Here is a 22,492-nt window from a genome sequence, read left to right as displayed (position 1 = left end):
TATGTAAAAACTTCTAGTGTGGAATCAACTGTTTGGAAAAACCACCTGCGAAGTGGAAGTAGAGATATGCCCCCTGGAGGCACTCGGCCCACACACACATGCCGGAGTTCTGAGGAACTGGGTAGCTAGCACTGGACCACAAACCAGGGCCAACGAGCTCTCACTAGCACTAAGCTTCATGGCCCCAAGCCCTAAGCAAGGCCACTGCCTCTGGGGAGAGCAGACCAGCAAGAGTGTGTTTCTGCCTAAAACCAATTCTCTCTTGAGCCCCAAGCACCAGGCCCCAGCTCACCGAGCCTCGACTCCGCCGCGTCCTCATGCTATGCTTCCCACTGAGCCCATCGTCCTCTTCCTTGACAGGCTTGAACATGAAGGGCGGGGGGTCCACAGGCTTCTCAATGGGTGGCAGCTCACCGTACTTCTTGAAGTGGATGCGGCAGTCAGTGCACAGCAGGATGTTCTCCCGGCCCCCGTGGTGCCAGTCTTTGGAGGCTACAAGAGGGGAAGTGGGCAAGCTTTGGAAACCACCTCTGTCTCTGAGGATGGCTGAGCAGAGGGGCCCTTCTGTGGGCTCCACCTGACCCTGAGTCATGACAGCCACAGAGCATGAGCTTGGATGGATACCTGTTTTCTAGACAACCCGAAGCTGGTGAGGGGTATCCACTGTCCGGAACCCTGTAGCCACCCCTTTAAGATGGCAGCCACTTTGTTGTTGGCGAACAACAGACTCCCTCCTGCATGAGTTCCTCCTACCCAGTAAATCAGTACAGTTCTGACTGCTCAACAGGGAAGCAGAGTCAGGAAAAAGGTTCAAGTTTCTTAAGCACAACCCAAGTGTCAAATCAATCACTGGCCCTGGCTTCTTTCCCATCCAGCACATGAAACACTCTGAGTCTGGTGACCCAGAGCCCAGCCTGGCCCAGGAATGAGCACCTGCCCCTGCACTGAGGGGCCTGAGACCACTTACTGGTAGTGAAGCAGTGACGGCAAGCGTACCCCTTCAGCTCCTGCTCGCTGTCTTCGCTGTCAAAGTCATCCTCACTGGCTGAGCTCAGGTCCACTGCACAAGGTGGGAAAGTGGAGACAGAAGAGACACCATCATGTTCAGCTGAGAATGGGACCCCCAGGAAAATCACTCCACAGACTGGGAAGAGCATTAGTCACAAAGGCTCATTCTGAATTCCCCATGATCAGTGACCAGAGCAAAGAGCTTTCATGTATGAGGAGTAGTACTAATCAGGGTCCTGTCTTGCCAGATTTTGGGGGCTGATGTCACACCTGAATCGTGTGGTGGTCTGCACAGGTGCTCATATTGGTGAATCTAAAATGGTAGCAGTGGACCCACAATGCCTTCCTAATGCATCTGAGCAGTCTGGAATTCTGTCTACTGAACCAATATGGCTTCTGGCCCCCACCAAGTATAACACAGAACACTGGTACCCTTAGGCTAGTGTTCTGGGCTAGCGCAGAACTGCAAAGCACTACTGCTTCATTCTAGTTTATAGGGGCTAAGAGAGCAGGACCTACAGGGCCTCCCTGTCTTATTAGGGTGAATGGCACACTGGGACGGGGAAGAGGATCTGGGTAAAGCAGACTGAAGAAGAAAGTGGAACCTTAGGTCAAGCTTACATTCTGTAAAATGTGAAAGAATGGTAAGTTTATTAGAAATACTTAAATGTATGAATAATTTTAAACTCTCCTGTGTGTCAGCACTAAGATATGCATATGTACACAATAATGCATAAACCACACCATACAGATCTCTGCCTCACCAGCTCCATAGGCTCAGAGCTAGGCACACATATGCCTGCATGTGAGTAGTCTCTTACTACCCTTTGTGGCATCAAGATACCCCACTTACAGAATTCACTGGAAGGTGGTCTGGAGGGTGTGTTGACAGGGGTAGAGGCCGTGCGAGTCTTAATTCTTCTGAACACTGCCTGCCTGCGGTGCCGGCGGTGGGCACGGGAGCTGGCCGCTTCCGGTGTTTTTTTCCAGTAGTAATAGAAGGTAATCAGCTCCCCCTGTGAGAAAGAGGGGCAGTCGTTGAGTGTACACGCACACAGCCTCCCCATCATCACGTCCTCCTGTGCCTGGCGCTGAGAGCAGGGTGGCAGCAATGCTGCCCAAGTGAAGCTTCAAGGTTCCATCCTGCAGCCCAGCAGAGTATGACTTCCACACATCAAGAATCAAGACCACACAAGAGACAAGAAGGAAATAAGGCTCCCACTTACTTAGGAAGCCATGGCTGTGCAAGGGAGCAAGTTGAGTGTGATATGTGCACATGGAAGCATCTCCAGAGACAGCCACCAAACAGAGAACACAGAGGAGCTGGTGGAAGCGAGGGCCAGGAGATAAACTGCTTTCTCCACCGCCCTCAACCTTTTCAATGGCCACACTTGCACAAACTAGCAGGAAATCCTCAAGAACAGGACTGGGGCCTAGCAAAAGAAGACACAGGGACTGACGCCTGTCACATGCTGAGCCTTCCTGAAAAAAATGCAACTTAAGGGGGTGGGCAGAACTGTGGCAGTGCTACCCTGAGGGGCTCCCTGCCACCTGTCTCCCACACAAAGAGTGCTTGCACCTAGCTGAGGCTGGCTAAAAACCAACGTAAAATGTAGTTAAGTATACAAAGTAATGGGTTTATGATGTTTTTATAAAAGGCTGGTTTCTTAGAAAGACCCCAAAAGAAAGTCTCTGCCTTGGTCTTAAAAGAACACCATCAAGAAAACATTAAATCCGTACTTCAGGAGCAGGTTGCTCGGCTGTTCCCAGAGCCCCCTTCACCCCCTCACTCTAATGCATCTCATGAACGAGGTGACCAGGAAAGGAAGCGGCAAAGCAGTCTTCTTGGGAGCCAGGTTCTAAGGGCTGGGAAGAGAAGTGGGCAGACCACAAAAGGGCGTCTGGAGACCTTGTACAAACTCTCACGACTAACAGAACCAATGACAACAGGCTCCACCCCAACCCAATGCATGCACAGGCACACACCCTGTCATTCCTCAGGTCTGGGTTCACGGGTGTGTGTGTGTGTGTGTGTGTGTGTGTGTGTGTGTGTGTGTGTGTGTGTATGTGTGTGTTGGGAGTGGGGAGAAACAGGATTTCTCATGGGCTGGATCTGCCTTGCCTCTGCCCCCAGCACTGAGATCACAAGCATGCACCACTATGCCTAGCTTTTTCATGTGGCATCTGGGGAGCAGACTCAGTTCCTCATGTGTACATGGAAGCACTGATCACGTTGCCAGCCCTTGGTTTTTTTGAGACAGGGTCCCACTATGTAGCCCAGGCTGACCCTGAACTCACGATCCTCTTGCTTCCATTACCAGAGTTCCATGATTACAGGCGTGGGCTGCCATGCCTGCCACCAGATCCTTAGTGGAGGTTTATAGCACAGGAACAGACTGGCCTGTCTATCCATCTCATGGAGCTGTGGATGTGCCTCAACCTTTTTAACCATTTAAAACTTAACAAGCCGGCGGTGGTGGCACACGCCTTTAATCCCAGCACTCGGGAGGCAGAGCCAGGCGGATCTCTGTGAGTTCGAGGCCAGCCTGGGCTACAGAGTGAGTTCTAGGAAAGGCACAAAGCTACACAGAGAAACCCTGTCTCAAAAAACCAAAAACACTTAACAAAATGCCAGTTCCCACCAACGCTCCACAAATGAAGCACTATCCCAGGTTGGGGAAGGGTGGCAGGGGGCCTCCAGCAAGGTCCAGAACACTCATGCCTGGATGTATTTGCACCCCATACCAGCTCAGTTCTACCTGGTGCTAGATGAATAAGGGAAAAACGGGACAACTGCCAGTGGTGGTTCTGACTATTTCTCTACCATGTGTTGTGGGACAAATGGCAGCTGGCCCAGTGGTGACTAGCACATCCTGAGCCCAAGGGCCCCACTATGACCCTCTTTCTGCTACTTCACTTCCCACCTTCACTGCTGGGGAATGCATTTTCCCACACCAATACTGAGAGGGATTAGACTCTTACTTCAAAATCTCTGCCTACTGAGCACTGAGCTGCCTTAGTTTTTCCTATTGGTCAAACTCCCTTCAAGCACTTTATCAGTGTGGCATACTTCATCAGCGCAAGTGAGCAACTTTGTCCAATAAACCAGAGTCCACCCAATAAACCAGAGTTTACTCTGGAGCTGCGAAGAAGCAGAAACGCAAGCAGGTCCTTTCCAACCTCCTCCTTCAGCCTGACCCACCTTCAGGACAAAGACATTTCTAAACAGTGTGTGTCTGAGCCTGGTATTCTCTTGCACAGTAACAACTGAGTACTTCTACTAACTTTTTTTTCCTTTAAAGGCAGGGTCTTATTATTACGTAGCTCCAGCTAGGCTGGGACTCACAGAGAGATCTACCTGCTTCTGCCTCCCAAGTGCTGGGATTAAAGGTGTGTGCCAAACCAAACCCCATTTTTTTTGGGGGGGGGAGGAGGAGACAAGGTTTCTCTGTGTAGCTTTGGAGCTTGTCCTCTCTGCAGACCAGGCTGGCCTTGAACTCACAAGAGATCTGCCAGCCTCTGCCTTCTGAGTGCTGGGATTAAAGATGTGTGCCACCACCATCCAGCTAGCTTCCTACCCCACTTATTAAATATGAAAGTTCAAAAGAATCTGGAATGGTTTTAAAAGACAGTACAACCTGCAGTAGAAAAGAAGACGTCAAAGATCAGTGAGGCTAAGGAGCTGGCCCAACGACAGACAGCAAACGGACAAAAGGCTCCAGAAGCCAGTCTGGACCATTCACCTGACTCCTACACCATGTTCTCTTAACAGCTGAGATGTCCAAGGTAAATGTTATAATTCGGGCAACAACACGTTTTGTTAACAAGTAACAGCTGTAACAGAAAATCTAAGCACCCAGGGCAGACTGAACCTGGGCACCCTGGGTCAAGATGACCAGGCACCTGGGTTGGGCAGAAACTGTGTCTGAGAAAATGAAAGAATCTCAATTTAAAACACAGAAAGCCTAGATGGCTAGGCCCTGCACGCACTGCTGGTGGGACATGAGGAGTCAAATTCACTTCGTAAAAAGTTTGCCTGTTTCTACCAGGTCAATAAACAAGTACCATAGGGTTGAGAATTCTATGCCTGGCTTGTTTATCCAACAGGACAAAAATGTGCTCACATAAAGGCTTTAAACAGTTTTAAATTTTTCGATGTGTATGTGTCTTGGTGTGAGAATGACTACGAAGGCCAGAAGAGGGAGTAGAACTCCCTGGAGCTGGAGTTTCAGGTGGTATCCTGCACACTGTTGGTGCTGGGAACAAACTCGGTCCTCTGGAAGAGCAAGCAGTACATGTTCCTTTTTTTTCCCCGGGGGGGGGGGGGGGGGGGCGCGTTTCGAGACAAGGTTTCTCTGTGTAGCTTTAGAGCCTTTCCTGGAACTCACTTTGTAGACCAGGCTGATCTCGAACTCACAGAGATCCGCTGGCCTCTGCCTCCTGAGTGCTGGGATTAAAGGCGTGTGCCACCACCGCCCGGTGCAGTACATGTTCTTAAGCCAGCTCTCTGATCCCACATAAAGACTTTCACATAAACATTCACAGAATTATTATTTTTAATAGCCCCAAACAAGAAAAAAGCATGCTTAGCCATAGGAAGTATGATTGGATTGTAAGTATCCAATGAAATGTTATTTGGCAATTAAAAAAAAAAAAAAAAGGAACCGGCAGCTTATACAACAGATAAATTTCAAAAAACCCTGTTAAATGTAAGCCACAAGGAGAGCGTGTGTTCAGATAGACAAGAAGATCTATAATAGCAAGAAAGGCTGTGATTGCCTGGGGCTGTAAGCTGGGTAAGGTGCGTGGGGAGAGTGCTTGCAAAGGACCCAACCGACTACTCAGAAGGAAAATACAAAGAATAACACATAGATGGTGTTATTCACACAGAAGTATACAGTTATCAAAACTTAACTGACTGTATACATAGAGTGTGGGTACATTCATATATAAATATATATATGCATATATGTATATGTATACACACATACACAGTGTAGCATATGTCAACTGTATGTCAATAAAATTGACAAAAACAATAATAAATCCAGGCCAGGTTTTATTAGCTGCTTCTCAAAGACTGCAATGGCCACTGAGGGATTAAACATGGAGGATTAGAAACAGCATATTGCTGCCTGCATGGGTGGCTAGGTCTTGAGTACAAACAAAAGAACATGTTGGGAAAAGCTTTGGTTCTACAAATAGGGAGTGAAGCAGCTCACAGCCTCACTAGAAACGAAGTCAATTGCACTTTAATCAAACATGCATGGTGTGCAGCAGAGAGCGCTGCACATAAATTCAGGGAACAAAAGCTGCTGCAGAAATCAATAGCTCACTGAAACATTAACACAGGCAATCATTGATCAAAAGGCAGCTCCACAAAGGCAGCCTTGCAAATTAGCTACTGCTTTTGCTTGCAAGCAAACACCGAGGTCTAAATGTTGACACGAATGGCCTATAATGATCATTTTGTTCCCAATGCTCTCACCTCATCTCACAATAAGGTCTCAGCCAACCCATGTGACATCAGGTGCTGTAACTACACATGCCACAAGGTGCTAAACCAACTGGGCAAAAAAGGAAAAAAAAAAGGGGGGGGGGAGGGGGACAAAGCCACCTCCAATTAATTGTCAGTCACAGACCTTAGCTCTTGCCCAGTGCTGAACCCTATTGCCTATGCTAGCTTTTTGTAGAGGGGAGCTGGGTCACAGGCAAAGGCTCCTAGAAGCAGGGGCTCACTCCAGCAGAGATGCCTTTCTAGGATATACATACAACAGGTTGGGTGTGGAGGGGGGAGTCGAGGGGGGAGGTAACTGTTGGGTTCCAGTGACATTTCTGTAAAAAGACAGACAAGGAGAAGGGAGTGCCACACAGAGACCGTAGGCAGAGCATCAAAGAAAGGGGCTGCTTAGGGAAGCCCTTCCTAAGTGGTTGGGAACCTTGAAGAGTCAGCAAAAGCCAACTGAGGGCAAAAGCTGTGATGAACAGCTCTGGGGCTGCTGGCCTCATCTTCTTCACCACTTGATTTCAGCCCTTTTGGGCTGGGCTGCGAGTCTATCAGGTTTACTCACATAAGCATAAAATGTCAGTGCTCCTACAGCTGTGCAGTCTGGGCAGTGATGGGGCTGGAGCTGCTCCTATCTTGGAGCTGACCTAAAGCCATTTCAGGCACAAGTTCTGCTGCTGTGGTAAACAGCAGCTGAGTGTCCCATCTCCCCATGAGCATGTCTGTAAGCAGACAAACAAGGAGGCTGAAGGTGGAAGCTGGCAGCCGTGTGGCCAGCACTGGCCTGCCTACCTCCTCTTCTTACAAGCAGGTCTCTGTCCACCCACTGGCATTTATTTGGTAAACTCTAGCACTTGGTTAGTTCACTTCCATCAGTCCCTGCAAAACTGAGATTTGCAACTTGTCCTGCTCAATTAAAAGGTGATTCTTTTTGAATAAGATGAGCTGTTTGTCTTTTTCTGTCCTGAGGGGCCCAGGGAATGAGTCAGAACACAATGCTGAAGCATTGGAAGCATCTAAAGTACTAAAGCCTGCCCCTCTCTTTTGGAAACAGGTCTCTCTCTATGTAGTCCCAGCTGTCCTCTAACTCACAGAGATCCTCCTGCCTCAGCTTACCAAGTGCTGGGATTTAAGGTGTGTACAACTAGGCCTGGCCTCCATGGTTCTTAAGAAGGACACCTGCCGCCGCCACCTCCCCCTCATAGGGAATCTGTGATGAGATCCCTCATCCCCTGCCCTGTCCCTGTGTTTTTCTTATGCCTTAGCTTGGCACTAACTCCTCAGACAGGATCCTCTGGGAGGCTGATGTGTAGGCAGGAAAAGGTGAGCCAATTATCAATTTTTAATGTATTTATTCTTCCAATTACACTACACCACACACACACACACACACACGCACACACACACACACACACACACACAGAACTTTGATCAAATCTTACCTCCCCTGTTAGTCCCTCTTATCCTCTTCCTACCTCCCACCTAACCCTTTTTACTTCCCAACAGAGGTATGAGCCACTTGTTTTTGATACATATTAAAAGCACGTATAAACAAAATTGGGCAGTCTTAAAAGAAAATTATAATACTATTAGCATATTACCCAGAGAGGTCTGGACACCCTGAGAAGGTCAGAGAGTGGTATAAGATGGGGTCTAGGGGCCTGGAGAGATGGCTCAATGGTTAAGTACTGGCTGCTCTTCCAGAAGACCAACGTTTAACTCCCAGCACCCACATGTTAGCTCACAACTGACTAATTCCAGTCCCAGGGGATCCAACACCCTCTTCTGGCCTCTTGGGGTACCAAGCATGCATATGGCACACAAGCATACATGCAGGCAACACATCATACACATAAAATAAATTAACTGGGAAAAAGACGGGGCAGCTGGGCATGGTGGCAAATGCCTTTTAATCCCAGCACTCCGCAGGCAGAAGCAGGTGGATCTCTGTGAGTTCGAGGCCAGCCTGGTCTACAAAGCTAGTTCCAGGACAGCCAGGGCTGTTACACAGAGAAACCCTGTCCAAATACAACAACAAAAACCACCACCACCACCACCACCACCACCACCACCACCACCACCACCACCACCACCACCACCACCACCAAAAAGCAGAAGAAAAAAAGACGGGGTCGCATGGACCCCAGCATTGATAGTCCAGGTTGCTGCCAGCCTGCCAACCACTATCAGGACTTTTCTGTGTGTGTGCATGCTGAAGAGGTGGGGCAAGGCAAACGTGTGGGGGTCAAAGGACATCTTGAAGGAGTGGGTTCTCTCCTTCCATGATGTGGGCCCTAGGGATCAAACTCAGGTCATTAGGTGTGGTGACAAGCATCTTTACCTGCTGAGTCATCAACAGCTCTATATACACACATCCCTTTAATTTTGCAGAGTATGCTCCATCATCTTCCATTCTCACATGGCTACAGGACTGAGAAGACACTGTGGAGGATGGATGGCTTTGCAACTGCATTGAGAAGGCCCATGTGAGCATTCCTCCCCACTCTCTAACTCTCTGATGGCACAGAAAGAGTATCCACACACTGACGCCATCCTTCACAGGTCAGAGTAAGCACTAAAAGTTATCTGGAAAAATATATATAACAAGACAAAAACAAGATCCATTTACATCCTTTAAGGCAGGATCTGATGTGACACAAGTTAGCTTCCAACTCCTGACCTTATTGTGTCCACCTGGAATACAGGTGTGTGCCGACACACAAAATTCAGTGTTGGGGACTAGGCAAGCACTCTGCCAACTGAGTAGCATCTCCACCCTTGAAATCTTTAAGACATAGGATTTTGGAAGCTGAGGAGATGGTTCAGTGGTTAAGAGCACTGGCTGCTCTTCCAGAGGACCCAGGTTCAGTTCCCAGCAACCACATTGAAGCTCACAGTTATCTGCAACCTCAGTTCTGGGGAAATCTGACACCTTCACATGGACATACATGCAGGAATTAAAAAAAAAAAAACTCATAAAAATAAATCTTTTTTAAAAAGGACATGAGATTATCTGTTTCTATTTGAAAGATAAATATCTTAACATGAACACATAGAGAAAGGGGCAGCTAAATAATCACTGTAGAAGGCCTTAAATTTCAGCACTAAAGTGCATTTGGAGTGAAATTCTTGCTCCTGGGCCAACACTGCTGAGTGATCTACGGGGGAGCACTGACCCTCCCAACCAACCCCATGGATGGAAGGAGAGCTACCTCAATTCAGCTCCTGCCAAGGACCCCACTCTGTAGCTGGCCTGGAACTCACACTTCACCTTCCTCTGTGGGGAATCACAAATGTGTCCATGGACCTCACCGCCTTAACAATTGTTTCATGCTATTTTTCCAAGGAAACATTCCACCAACAGCAGACAATTAAAACAACACCCAGACTAAATCGCTGGCAAAGGAAGGAAAAAAGAATCTTTCCCAACCCCTGCCTTACCCTAGACACTGGCCAGGCTGGGGGTTGGTGGGTGCGAGCCATTCCTGGGAAGGGGAAGCATTCCCTAGACGAACTCCAGGAACCCTCCAGCTCAAGAAGCCTAGCTCTGCTCCCTGATCTCCCTGACCTTTTTCCCTGGAATTACAGCTGCATCTCTTCTTGGCAGTAAAGTTTCCTGCCTGTTCAAGTCCTTCCTTCATTCCACTCCATGATGATTTGAGTTGAATCTAACAATGCTGGGGGATGTGCCAGGTGAGAGCCTGGGCACCGAGCAGAACCGGCAGCTATGTTTGGGAGCAATCACCTCTTAAGAGTTTTCCAGGAGGTCACCAGGCATGGTGGTGCACACCCTGAATCCCAGCACTTAGAAGGCAGAGGCAGGCAAGTGAGTTCCAGGACAGCCAGGACCACACATAGAAACCCTCTCTCAAAAAAACCAAAAAACCACCCCCACCCCCCCCAAAAAAGAGAGGAAGGAAGGAAGGAAGGAAGGAAGGAAGGAAGGAAGGAAGGAAGGAAGGAAGGAAGGAAGGCCTTTCCAGCAGGCAACTGGTTGTCTTCCAGTAGCTGGTAATTAAAGCACTGCTCTTCTGGGATCCTTCTTTTGTTAACCAACTTACTAGAATCCCCTCATCCCAGAGGAGCCAGCCACTGTCGGCAGCTCTGCCGCAAATCATTGCATACCACCTCCAGCTATCTGGGAGAATGATGGTCTGCTTGGAGGCACAGAGCAGAGGATGACATTCTGAAACCACAGCCTCCTGTACTCAAGAGGTTCAGAAGATGCCTGACTTAACACACCCTGCTCTGACAGGCAGCCTGCTTCCAGGCAAGGCAGGTCATCAGCAGCTCTCCTGGGCAGGTAAATGCAATGGAAGTGCTCTCAGGCATGGCATGTCAGACTAAGGTGCCCAAAGAGAAGTTCCTGAACCAGGCACCCTTTTAGAAGGGGGAGGAGAAGGGGAGAGCAGGGAGAATCCCTAATTTGAACAGGTTAAAAATTCACCCCCTCTTCCAATTATTATACTCTATTTATATGGCACAAAGAAATGGGAACAAGCCATTGCTACCCTTCAGTTCCTAATACTCTGTTGTCTGGGTTCCTGAATCAGCCAGCGGCCTGCTGATCCTACCTCTGGTCTCACATCTCTACTACACAGGGCAGACTGGAGGCTCTACTATATCCCTTTCCTTGGCGAGCCTTTTACTTTTCTGGAGGCTAGCTCAGTCTTCTTGAAGCCCTGTCCATACCCTGTCACTTCTCCAAACCAAGTTCCACTTCTCCACTTCTCCTAGATCTTTCTCCTATTCCCCATCTCTCTCAGCCCTTGGCTTATGCCAAACACTATGGTTATCTGGCTGCTCCTTGGCCTACAGCCCAAGTCACAAGCCCCTTAAATGACGGTGGCAAGAGAAGACTGGCTCTCCAATGTTCTGACCTCTATATGGGTACCCCCCCCACAACAAAACAAAACATAACTTGAATAAGTAGACTTCAAGATGGGCACTGTAGCATATGATTGGAATCCCAGCACTTGGGAAGCAAGAGGATTTACCTGAAATTTAAGGCCAAAGTGAGTTCTAGGCCAGACAAGGCTTCACAGAAAGATCCTGTCCCAAAGCACAAAAAACCAAAAACAAAACAAAAATCCAAAACAAACAAACAAACAAACAAACAAGCTGCCACAAACAACAAAAACAAAATTAAAAATGCTCAGAACTGTGAAAGCATTGGAGGGCTGCTGGGGTGGGTATCCCTGAACTCAGCACACCTTGTTGCTACCCCTGCCATACCTCTGCTACAACTATGTATTAAGTACACACACAAGACTCCTCCACCTAACCAAAAACAACCTTAGGGTTTTTTATCCTGTAGTAGCTTTCTAAATGACACTTAAAAATGAGCTAAACACTATAATAAATTGCTGAAAGTACAGCAGGAACCTAGGGGTTTCTACCAGGTGTGAAGGTCAACACAGCTCCTTTCTAAAGGGCTCCCTGGGAAGTCCTGAGACAGAAGCATGGTGTCACACAGAATCCACACACAAGGGTGCACACAGACTGTGGTTTTTGGCTTTACTGAGTTGTTGGTTTAAATGAAGACTGCTAACGGTTTAAATATAACACTACCAGGAATTGTGTTTTCTCAGTTGACATCCCAAACCCTAAGAATTCATTTGCTGACATCAGTTTCTGTCTCCTGGGTGAACACTTCATTATTTCCCAAGTTCATTTTATTGGAGTTCAGCAATAGGGCGAGCAGGATTTCACCGCTGTTGGTCCCACCTCCACATCACCTTTGCTAATGGGTCTTTTTGTGTTTGTCTGTTTTTGAAGTGAAACCACAATTCTACCAGCAAAGGAGAAAGGAAAAGGAAAAGCCATAAAATGTTAAAACCACCCTTCTCCATCTCATAAACAGTTTTCTATTTATCGGCCTTTCATTGTATGTGCGATCTTATTATCCTTGCACAGCATCAAACTGACATCCGTCAGGGTCACCCTATAAAATATACATTGCAATGTAACATTTAATGACGAGAGTGGGGTGAGAGATGAAGGATGGGAGGGTGGCATGATGCAGGATGCTTTAAAGGGATCATCAGTTATATCCATGCATTTCCCGAGGTGATAATTGAATGACAGGGGCTGGAGGGAAATCCATTTTTGAGCTCAGAAAGGATAGTTAGGAGAAAAATGTTTTTGGGTAGAAGCATATAATAACGGCAGGAAATGAGGACAGCTATTCTAACACTGCCTCTTGTGTTTTATGGTTTTTATGGACACACAGCAAATTATCGCATACAATCTATTTTCAAGTTGAAAATGTTCAAATAAAAGACAGACTTCATTACAAAGAAAGGAAGGAAAGGGTATTTAATTTTGTCACAGTATTACATCTGCTTAATAAAATGAGCAGAAACAAAGATTACTAAAGTGTAAGACACACACAGACATACACACAATCTCACACTCTACAGAGATATAAAACACTTAAACTCTTTTACTTAACTTTGGGGATTTAAGCCGAGGCAGAGACCTTAGGAAAATGTAGATAAACTAGCACGCATGTGCTCATGGTCAGAGCAGCTGTCTCCTAGAACCCTGAAACATAGAAATTCCAGGACAGAAGTGCATGGACTCTACTGTGCTCATCAAAATTCATGCTATGCCCTAAGCCTTGCTGTCCTAGAGTATACCGTTATGTGGTAGGATCTTTAAAGAGGTAATCAAGGTAAAATGAGGCCATTTGGGTGATACCTAATATAATCTGACTGGTATTCATTTTTGTTTTTTGAGACAGGGTCTCTCTACATAGCTCTGGCTGTCCTGGAACTCATAGACATCCACCTGCCTCTGCTACCTGAGTGCTGGGATCCAGCCTGGTGGTGGTGGCGGCGGCGGCGCACGCCTTTATTCCCAGCACTTGGGAGGCAGAGGCAGGTGGTTATCTGTTTATTAGAGGCCGGCCTTGTCTACAAAGTTGAGTTCCAGGACAGCCAGGACTGTTACACAGAGAAACCCTGTATTGGGGAGGGGGGAGAACGGTGTGTGTTCAACACTGGTGTTCTTACATTAAGACACATATATGAAGATCTGAGGAGACAGCCAGTTACAAGACAAAAGGAGAGGCCTCAGAAAAAATTAACACCACTAGTACTTGTGTTTCCAAATCTCTGGAACTATGACAAAATAAATTTTGCTTTTGAAGCTCTGTCTGTTGTAATATATATAGCAGGTGGGCAGATTACTATGTAAGTAAGTCTAGGACAGGGCTTCCTGGTTAATGTTGCAAAAAGAAGACCTGTGGTCTGTGAAACCAGCAAGTTCTCCAGGCTAGGAGCAGGACTCATGGAGTAGGCTACCTTCAGAGGAGGAACAATCTACTGGGAGAGAAGGTGCCAAAGGAGAATGGTGTGGGCAAACAACAAGGTAAGTGAGCCTCACAGAACTGGCTACCCTCCTTGCAAGCCGATGCCTGTGGAGGGGCCCCAAAGTAGTTTGACCACACAGCAGCCATGACAGGCTTAGGGGCCTAGACACAGCTTCTGTGACAGGCTTACTGGCAGGCAACACCGAGATTCAGGAAAAGCCTTAAGCTGATACCACCCAGGGATCCATCCAGGGGTGAGGAAGTACCTGACACCCCAAACATTCTAACCACTAGATAAGGTGGCCAGATGCCCTATTTTTGTTTTACAGATACCCCAGAAAATTGTCAGCCAATCAGGGTTGTTGGACCTCCCCCCAACCTCTGCTATGGTAAAAACTCTGCCTCACCTGAGCTCAGGGCTCTCTGCTCTCACTGCTGTGTTGGACGGACAGAGGGATCAAGCTCCAGAGCTTGAAATAAAGGCTCTTTGCTTTTATATCCGGGATTCGGTCTTTGTGGTGGTCTTTTGGGGGTTCCTGCGATCAAGGCATAACAGTACCAAACCTCATCGCAGACACTAGGAGCTCCCCAAGAGAGATTCCATGTGGCACCTTCACTGCTATAGTGTGACCAAGAGAATCAGCCCAAACTGGAAGAAGGAACCCCTAAGAGTTCTCACACAAAGAAAGCTAAGCTCCATCACATTTGAAAGTTTTCTGCAAGGGCACAGCCCTGATTCCAGGACAAGCAGCTGTGTAAGTAGCTGGTGGGGGTGTGGGTCCCTCCATGCTTCTCACATGAACATGCACTTTGCAATTTTAAAAACACAACATAAAACTGAGATCTAATCACAGATCTGGCCCATGGCTAGGCCTCCTCCTCAAGATTCTTGTCAGGCCAGCTAGCTCCGACACAAGAAAGGCAGTGTGGTTGGCACTTACTCCAGGCAGGCTGTAGGTCCCATTAGGACACAAATTTCCCTATCAGGAAAATTGACATGATCAATTTTCTGGGGACTCCATGACTGCAGCTGCTTGGAGAACTTGTTGCCTTGTCAACACCCCCACCCTGAAGAGTTTGGGAAGATGAAGCTGACCTCCCAGAGAGCCACGGACTTCCTTAGGCATTCAGTTCCCATCTTAAAGTTGCCAGATGGCACCACGAATGGTGGTACATACGTGTTATCCCAAGACAACAGAGGCAGGAAATCAGGAATTTAAGGTCAGCCTTGCTATACAGCCAAAGCTGCACTGCAGACCTCAGAAACAAACTCTAATGCTCTACGCTGCTTCCCCACAAGGCATCAAGCTACAAACTTAAATTAGTGTGCTGAAGCTTTACATGAAAATCTTGATAGCTCTTTTGGGGAGAAATTATCTGTCACACTATGTATCGACCCCTCCCTTCCCCTGGCAGGCATGGGAGGGTGGCAGGAAGGGGTGTGATGAACTGCTCCTAGGAGACACTGTGACCCTCCAGCCCTCTCTGCCTATGTGCAGAATGGTGAGATAGGAAGATTTTTTCTTCATGCAGCATGTGATAAAAAGAGCTGCACAGAGGAAAGGACACTGAGGGATGAGCTCTGCATTCTTCCTACTCAAACCTGAACTCCCAGAAACAACTCTGAAAAACAAACAAACAAAACCCAACAACAACAACAAACACCACAAACTTTTTACTTAAGAGCTTTCAAACTTGAGTTTCTAGTTCCTGATTCCTCAGCAACTGGCCTTTCCAACCTGTCTCACTTCCCAGGGAGGCCAACTTTCTGCAGTGAAGGACAGAGACTTCCCTTTGAAGAGCGCGGCACTTCCTGAACCTGCCCTCCCTCGTCCTACAAACACAGATGCTACTTTGACATGGGCTGTGCCTTTGGACCCTTCGTGTCCCACATATATCTGGGCTTCTGTGTGTCCTCTCTTCGCAAAACCGGCTGATGGCTTTCTCCACACACCCTGCCTTGTGGCCCTCAGGCCACATCTTCCTGGTTGCTGCTAGCCAGTCCTATAGCCTTACATTGCCATCTGTGGTAACCCTCAGCCATCTTTCCTGACCCTCTAGGGAGAGTTTCTGTTAGCCTCTTCCCATGAACATCAGTCTCAGTAGGCCCATTGGTGGCTCAAGCCACAGAATCCAGTGGGAATTATGAATGCCAGATTCTTTTTTCTCTAACTGGACTCACACACAAACAAAACAAGTTGCTAGATTCCTAGCAATAAATAGTGGATCCCAATTCGAGTAGATGCTCACAGGACAGAGATCACTGTTTAAGAACACTCGATACCCTCCTGAAGAACCTGGGTTTAGTTCCCAGTACCCATACCAGATGAGTTACAACTTTAGCTCCAGGGCACATAAGACCTCTGGCTTCCTCAGGCACCTGCAAGCACAGATGCACATAAATGGACACAGGCATGCACACATTCATATAATATTTTTATTCTTAAAAAAAAAAGTGCTCAGTAAACATTCACTGGTGTGAGCCAGGCAAACAAGAATAACACACAGGGAATATACAAAGCAAAGGTAAGTCTCCAACAGTTGTAAAAATGACATAGCCAAGTTTTAGAAATCAGAAATTTGACCATTTTAGCAAAGACTTTCAAACCTGAAGGAAACATGAGTAGATGGAAAATTCACTATGAGAACTCCTCAAGATTACTGAGCTTCCATGGGACTTTATCAATGCAGTAAAGTAAAAGAGAGTCCCTCAATCCATTTAGTTACATCAGGACTACTCTCAGCACTGAAAGCAGGTTCTCCATCCCCAGGGACCTTCAAGTGCAGAATGAGGAGTCACATGTAGTGAGAAGTCAACCTGTAGTGAGAAGTCAACAGGCCAGATTCTCTTGCCTTTGTTTTTTAAATCAACTTGTGAGGAACACCACAAGCCTGGGCTTGATACCGTTAGGTCTTAAATTGAATTAATAAAACCAGGGCCAAAAGCCAGGTGGTGGCACATGCTTACAATCCAAATACTCAGGAGGCAGACAGAAGGATCAGGAATTCAAGGACACCCCCATTACATATTAAGTTTGAAGCCAGCGGGCTACAGGAGATCCTGTCTCAAAAAGGAAAAAAACCTAATCTGAACCCAGGTCTAACGACACTCTGACAAGTCCATTTTCCCGAAGCAGGGAGTTCCCGCATTCTTATTGTTACATCTTCTGGACCTGTCTTCCCAACCCTAAACAGTTCACGTATGTGGGTGCTCTGCCTGCATGCATGTTTGCATATCACCTGTGTACCTGACCACCTGGAACTGGAGTTACAGAAAGAAGGCTGTGAGCTGGAAATCCTAACTACCAAGCCACCTCCTGTCTACAAGGTGAGTACAGACATACCTGAAGCTCACAGCAGAGAATGAACACCACATCTTAAAGAGCCTGCACCAAGCTGTGGAGCATTCATGAAAGCTAGCTGCCCTGCTCTGCTAGGAGCTAAGAAAACCAATCGAAATGAGGACAAGTGGGCAGGGCTGTGACCAGAAGCACCAGCAGTGACCATCTCTGCTCTTGGCCAATGCCGGTGCTTCCATCAATGGGCCTGCAGTGATGTCAGTTCACCTCTGTGCCCACACGTATCCTGCATCCACAGAACTGGGTACCATCCACAGCTGCCTCCAGAGACACAGACGAAGAGGTTGCCTTCTCATCTTAGGCATTAGTTTAGTCAAACGGTGTGTATGCCTGTGTATGTGTCTGTGGTGGTACACTATTAGGGGTGACAGAAGAAAAACAATTATTACTATCTAGTCTTTCTCAACTGGAGTCTACTGTGAGCCACAGGACACAACTAGTCCCATTTTGGATGCACAGGAAGAATGTCAGCACATCACACAACAAATGCTTATGCTATTAGGCCAGGACTCAACACCCCAGGCCAGCACCTTCTGTTGCAAATGATTGTTTTTCATTTGCACTCATTAACCTACATTCAACATAGATCAAAAATCTACCATGGGCCAGAATTCCCTCCAGGATCCAGTAACACAACACTAGGCTTCCCTGGGCTGTACCCTTTTCCTGCTCTTCTTCCTAACTCTCCAATACTGTCTGTCCAAAGAAAGTTCACTACTCTCTCTTGAGGCTCTTTCCTTACTTGTAAACCAGGGAAAGTTCAACATCAGCTCCTTCCTTTAAGGGTGGGGCCTGTTACATATTTGCTCAATTCCTAACTGGTATCCTTTCATCAGAAAAAGGACCAGAAGCCCGGGTGTGGCACACACCTCTAATTCCAGCACCCGGGAGGCAGAGGCAGGCAGATAGGTCTTAGTTCAACTGACAGAGTGAGTTCCAAGACAGCAAGGACTACACGGAGAAACTCTGTCTCAAAAACCAAACAAAAAAGCAACCAACCAAACAAAAGGACCAGACACTCAGAACTAAGTTCACCTAAGAGTTAACTGAACTTCAGCTCCTAACTTCCTTCCTCTGTTGTGCTACCCTCAAACTACAGGCACGGCCTAGAGCCGAAGAATCAGGGTTATTTGAGGCCAGTCTGATCTACATATGAAGTTCTGGGACAGCCAGGACTACATAGTAAGACTTGTTTCAAAAAAGAATCAGGGTTAGTGATGGTGTCTGGGAAGGACACAGTCGGAAAGCTCAGCTCCCAGATCAGCATCCCACTAGGAACCCATAGCCTCACTGCTGCTCTGCCCAGTCCTGCCTCCATTCGGATTTCATCATCAGCAAAAGAACTGAGAACTCCACACTTTAAGAATTTCGGCAGGAGTGGGGGATATAGTGCAAGGGTACAGACTTTGCCTAGCATTGTACTAGGCTTGATTCTTGGCAACACACATACACACACACAAGAAAAATAAAATAAAATAAGAAAGAAAAAGAAAGGATATGTAATTTAAAAGAGTTTTGGCAGGAATAAGAACAAAAACAAGAAACACACCTGCCCATCTGTGGCTGGCTACTATGGGGTTTCTAAACCATGTCCCCATTTCAGTGCAGAACTATCATTGATGTTGCCTAGACAGGTCCAGATTGAGGGATTCACAATATCCTTTTACTTAATTTCACATTAACTGTTTTTCAAAGTGTTAAGCCTGCGCACGCGCGCGCACGCACACATACACACACACACACACACACACACACACACACACAGAGAAAAATTATACTTATCTATTGTGAGATATTTGATTACACTGTGTAAAGATATGTCACTGTGATTGGTTTAATAAAAAGATAAATGGCCAATAGCTAGGCAAGAGGTATAGGCAGGACTTCTGGACTGAGAGAGCTCTGGGAAGAAGAAAGGGGGTGTTGCCAGCTGGATGAAGCAGCAGCAGGACACAAAGGAAGAGAGTTAAAAGCCACAAGACACATGGCAGCATGTAGATGAATAGAAATGGGTTAATTTAAATTATAAGAGCTAGTTAGAAACAAGCCTAAGCTAAGGCCGAGCTTTCATAATTTATAAGAAGTCTTTGTACTGCTATCTGGGAGCTGGCTGGTGGGATGAAGAAGACTCGTTACACCTATCTGCAATAAATTCTATTGCCAAACTACAAATATTCTCTTGTGGTAATGTGGGACACTCTAGAGCAGTGGTTCTCAACCTTCCTAATGCTGGGACTCTTTAATACAGTTCCTCATGTTGTGGTGACCCTAACCATAAAATTACTTTCATTACTACTTCATAACTAATTTTGCTACTGTTATGAATGGTAATATAAATATCCATATTTTCCAGCTGCGACCTACATGCTGAGAACTGCTGCTCCAGAATGTTATAAAATAGGCTACTTACTTTTCATACTGTGTCCTTATATTTTTTTTTTGTTTGAAATTCTCAGTGGCCCATCATGTCAGGCACACGCCTGAAATCCCAGCACTTAGGAGGTGGAGACAAAATCAAGAGTTCAAGGTTACACAGTCTATTTGAGGCAAACCTGAGCCTACACAAGACCCTGTCTCAAAAACTTAAAAGGCCCAAACCAAAACCTTAATGAAGTGTTCAAGAAACTGGAGCTGAAGCCTGAGAGTTAAGTGGTAGTTTAGCTATTTTCTTGTTTTGTACACCTACCTGGGTAATGCAGACTCTGTCGATTCCTACAACGCTCTCAGGGCAGGGCCAGTCATATCAGTGGCTCTTAGGGGATGCTTTGTTGTTATGGAGCCTGAAAGGCCATCAGGACACAAGCCCTCCTCACCTCTGCCACTTCCTCCATATTCATATTCTCTGGAGTTCTCTGTTACAATTTCCCCATTCTGCCAGTAGTTTATAGTGCTTCTTAGGACCTGGCTTCACACACTTACTTACTCTGTCTTTGTTACAGACCTACAATCTGTAACTACGGAATACAACCTTAAAAAAAAAAATACAAAAAATAAACAAACAAAAAAACCTACCATTTCCTCCCCCACCCCTTCTTTTTGTTTTTGAGGGAGTGTGGTTTGAGTCAGTGAGCATGGTCACACCCACTACTACTGCATTTCTATTATGTAACAATGTTTGAAATCCTGTAGTTATTAAGTAAATATTTATAAAATGAATGACTACTAAGGCAAACAAATATTAACTTATATTTTTTTTAATAAACAACCTAAAACCATTTACATACTAAAGAGGATACATGTTGTCTTACATAATATCATGGTTTTTTTTTTTTAAGTTAAAAAACAAAATAAAAACTCACATTTATTTGTAAAATATAAAAGTCAATAAAATACAATTGAAAAACCAAAGCCAAATCTGTTTTGGCTGCTGATGCATTTTGTACTCCTGTTTCTTGACCATCGTTGGATGGTTTTACTGCACTGTTTTGCTCAGGGGAAGAGAAAGCAGCACAGGAGGTAAAGACAGCACCTAACTCCCTTCCCATTGCACACCTTTCCCCTTGTGCACATGGTTTACCCTGAGCTACCTACCTTTAGTCTCTCTACTTTCTGAAGAGAGGAAGAGAGCGAGTCTCTCCTAATTCCCTAACCTCAGACCCTGCAATTTCCAGCCTACCCAAATTCTTTTTTAGAATTATCTTTTTAAGGATTGAAAAGATGGCTTAACAGTTAAGAGCACTGGCTTCTCTTCCAGAGAATCCAAGTTCAATTCCCAGCACCCACACTGCAGCTCACAATCTTCTATAACTCTACTCTAGTCTCAGGAGCTCTGATGCTGTCTTCTGGCCTACACAGACACTGTACGCATATGTATACATATATGCAAGTATATGCAAGTAAAACATAAATTGAAAAAAATCTTTTTAGTCTCTTATTTTTACCTAGCAACTACACTACTAAATACATACTCTGTGCCTGTGTGTCAGGCCTGCATTTAGGGCTGGGACAGCCAAGCAAATAGCCTGTTCCAAGGCTGCAGTGAAAATGTTTCATCAACTGGACCGTTCTGTCTGGGAAATTACAAACACTGGTGAGACGTTTTCCATCAGTTCCATCATGAAACAGCACTTGGAGCCGTGCAAATGACACACAGAATGACAAGGCTGTAGAGAACATGATGTGCCAGCTCAGGGGTCACAGCTAAGGTTTACATTTCATAGAAAATGACAGGACTCTAAACTATGTAGAGTAGTGCACTAAAAACATAGCTAAAGGGGCTGGAGAGATGGATCAGGGGTTAAGAACACTGGCTGCTCTTCTTGAAGACCTGAGTTCAATTCCCAGTGCCTACATGGTAGCTCATTACTGTCTATAACTCTAGTCCCAAGGGTCCGATGACCTCTTCTAGTCTCCTTGAACAAGCAAAAAGTGCACACACATGCAGGGAAAATACCCACCTATACATTCTCCCTCCCTCCCTCCCTCCCTCCCTCCCTCCCTCCCTCCCTCCTTCCCTCCCTCCCTCCCTCTCCTATAAAGGCAGGCACAATGACATGTACCCACAGTCCCAGCTACTTAGGAGGCTAAGATAGAAGAGTTGCTTGAGCCCAGGACTCCAAAATCGTTGTGGGCAACATAGTGAGACACATCTCAGGAAAAAAAAAAAAAAAAAAAGCTCATGATGCACCCCAAAGAGTGTTGCATTTTATCGGGTAAGTCTCAGGTATGTGTGGCAGTGTACTCCTAGGAGGGCGCAGACAGTTACACTCTGACAAGACTCGCAACACCTTCCACCAAGGGTACTGCTTTGCCAGATCTGTCTACATCAGTCCTGACTTTCCCAAGTTCCCCAACTATTGCAGAGGAATAAGATAAGCTTCCTACTGACCTTATGAAGATTCACCCAGTATGGCCTGTGTGACCAGAGGTCCAAAGTCCAAATATCAATGCAAACAGAAACCATATATATATATACCACAAATGCAAAAGGACATAAAATATCCCCCAAACTTACTCAGCTGGTTGTTTTGAAGGAAGAGAATTGGAATGTAAGGTGGTGAGTCAGGGTTTTTGCCTTTTCCCCCTAAGATTTTCCCTAATCTTTAAATTAATTGAAAAAAACTTCTGAAGGGGCATGATACTAGGGACGAAACCAGGGCCTTACATATACTAGGCAAGTGAGCTATACCCCCAATCCATTCAAAATGTTTTATTTTGAGACAGCCTACTGCTCAGGCTGGTCTTGAACTCATTCTGCAACCCAGACAGCCTTGAACTTGCTTCCTGCCTTACCCTCCAGAGTACCTGCATCACCAGGACCTGCTGGCCCACCCTTTTTACATGGGGTTCTCTATCACACCCTCT

General features: G+C 46.3%; 1 protein-coding gene across 6 annotated transcripts in view; it reads right to left on the bottom strand.

Moving 5' to 3' along the window:
- Rere (arginine-glutamic acid dipeptide repeats) overlaps nucleotides 1–22,492 on the bottom strand; it is a 359,917-nt gene that overhangs the window by 9,032 nt on the left and 328,393 nt on the right. For all 6 annotated transcript variants that reach the window (XM_059255429.1, XM_059255433.1, XM_059255430.1 and 3 more), the window contains 3 exons: nucleotides 1,862–2,024; nucleotides 968–1,060; nucleotides 293–492 (listed from right to left, as the gene is read on the bottom strand). In XM_059255429.1, coding sequence (XP_059111412.1) covers nucleotides 293–492; nucleotides 968–1,060; nucleotides 1,862–2,024 — 456 coding nt within the window. The remainder of the gene's footprint in view (nucleotides 1–292; nucleotides 493–967; nucleotides 1,061–1,861; nucleotides 2,025–22,492) is intronic.

The sequence above is a fragment of the Peromyscus eremicus genome, chromosome 2 (assembly GCF_949786415.1).
Source record: "Peromyscus eremicus chromosome 2, PerEre_H2_v1, whole genome shotgun sequence".
Lineage (NCBI taxonomy): Eukaryota > Metazoa > Chordata > Mammalia > Rodentia > Cricetidae > Peromyscus > Peromyscus eremicus.
Note: the sequence above shows the minus strand (reverse complement) of the source record. Positions and strands in the feature narration are given on the sequence as shown.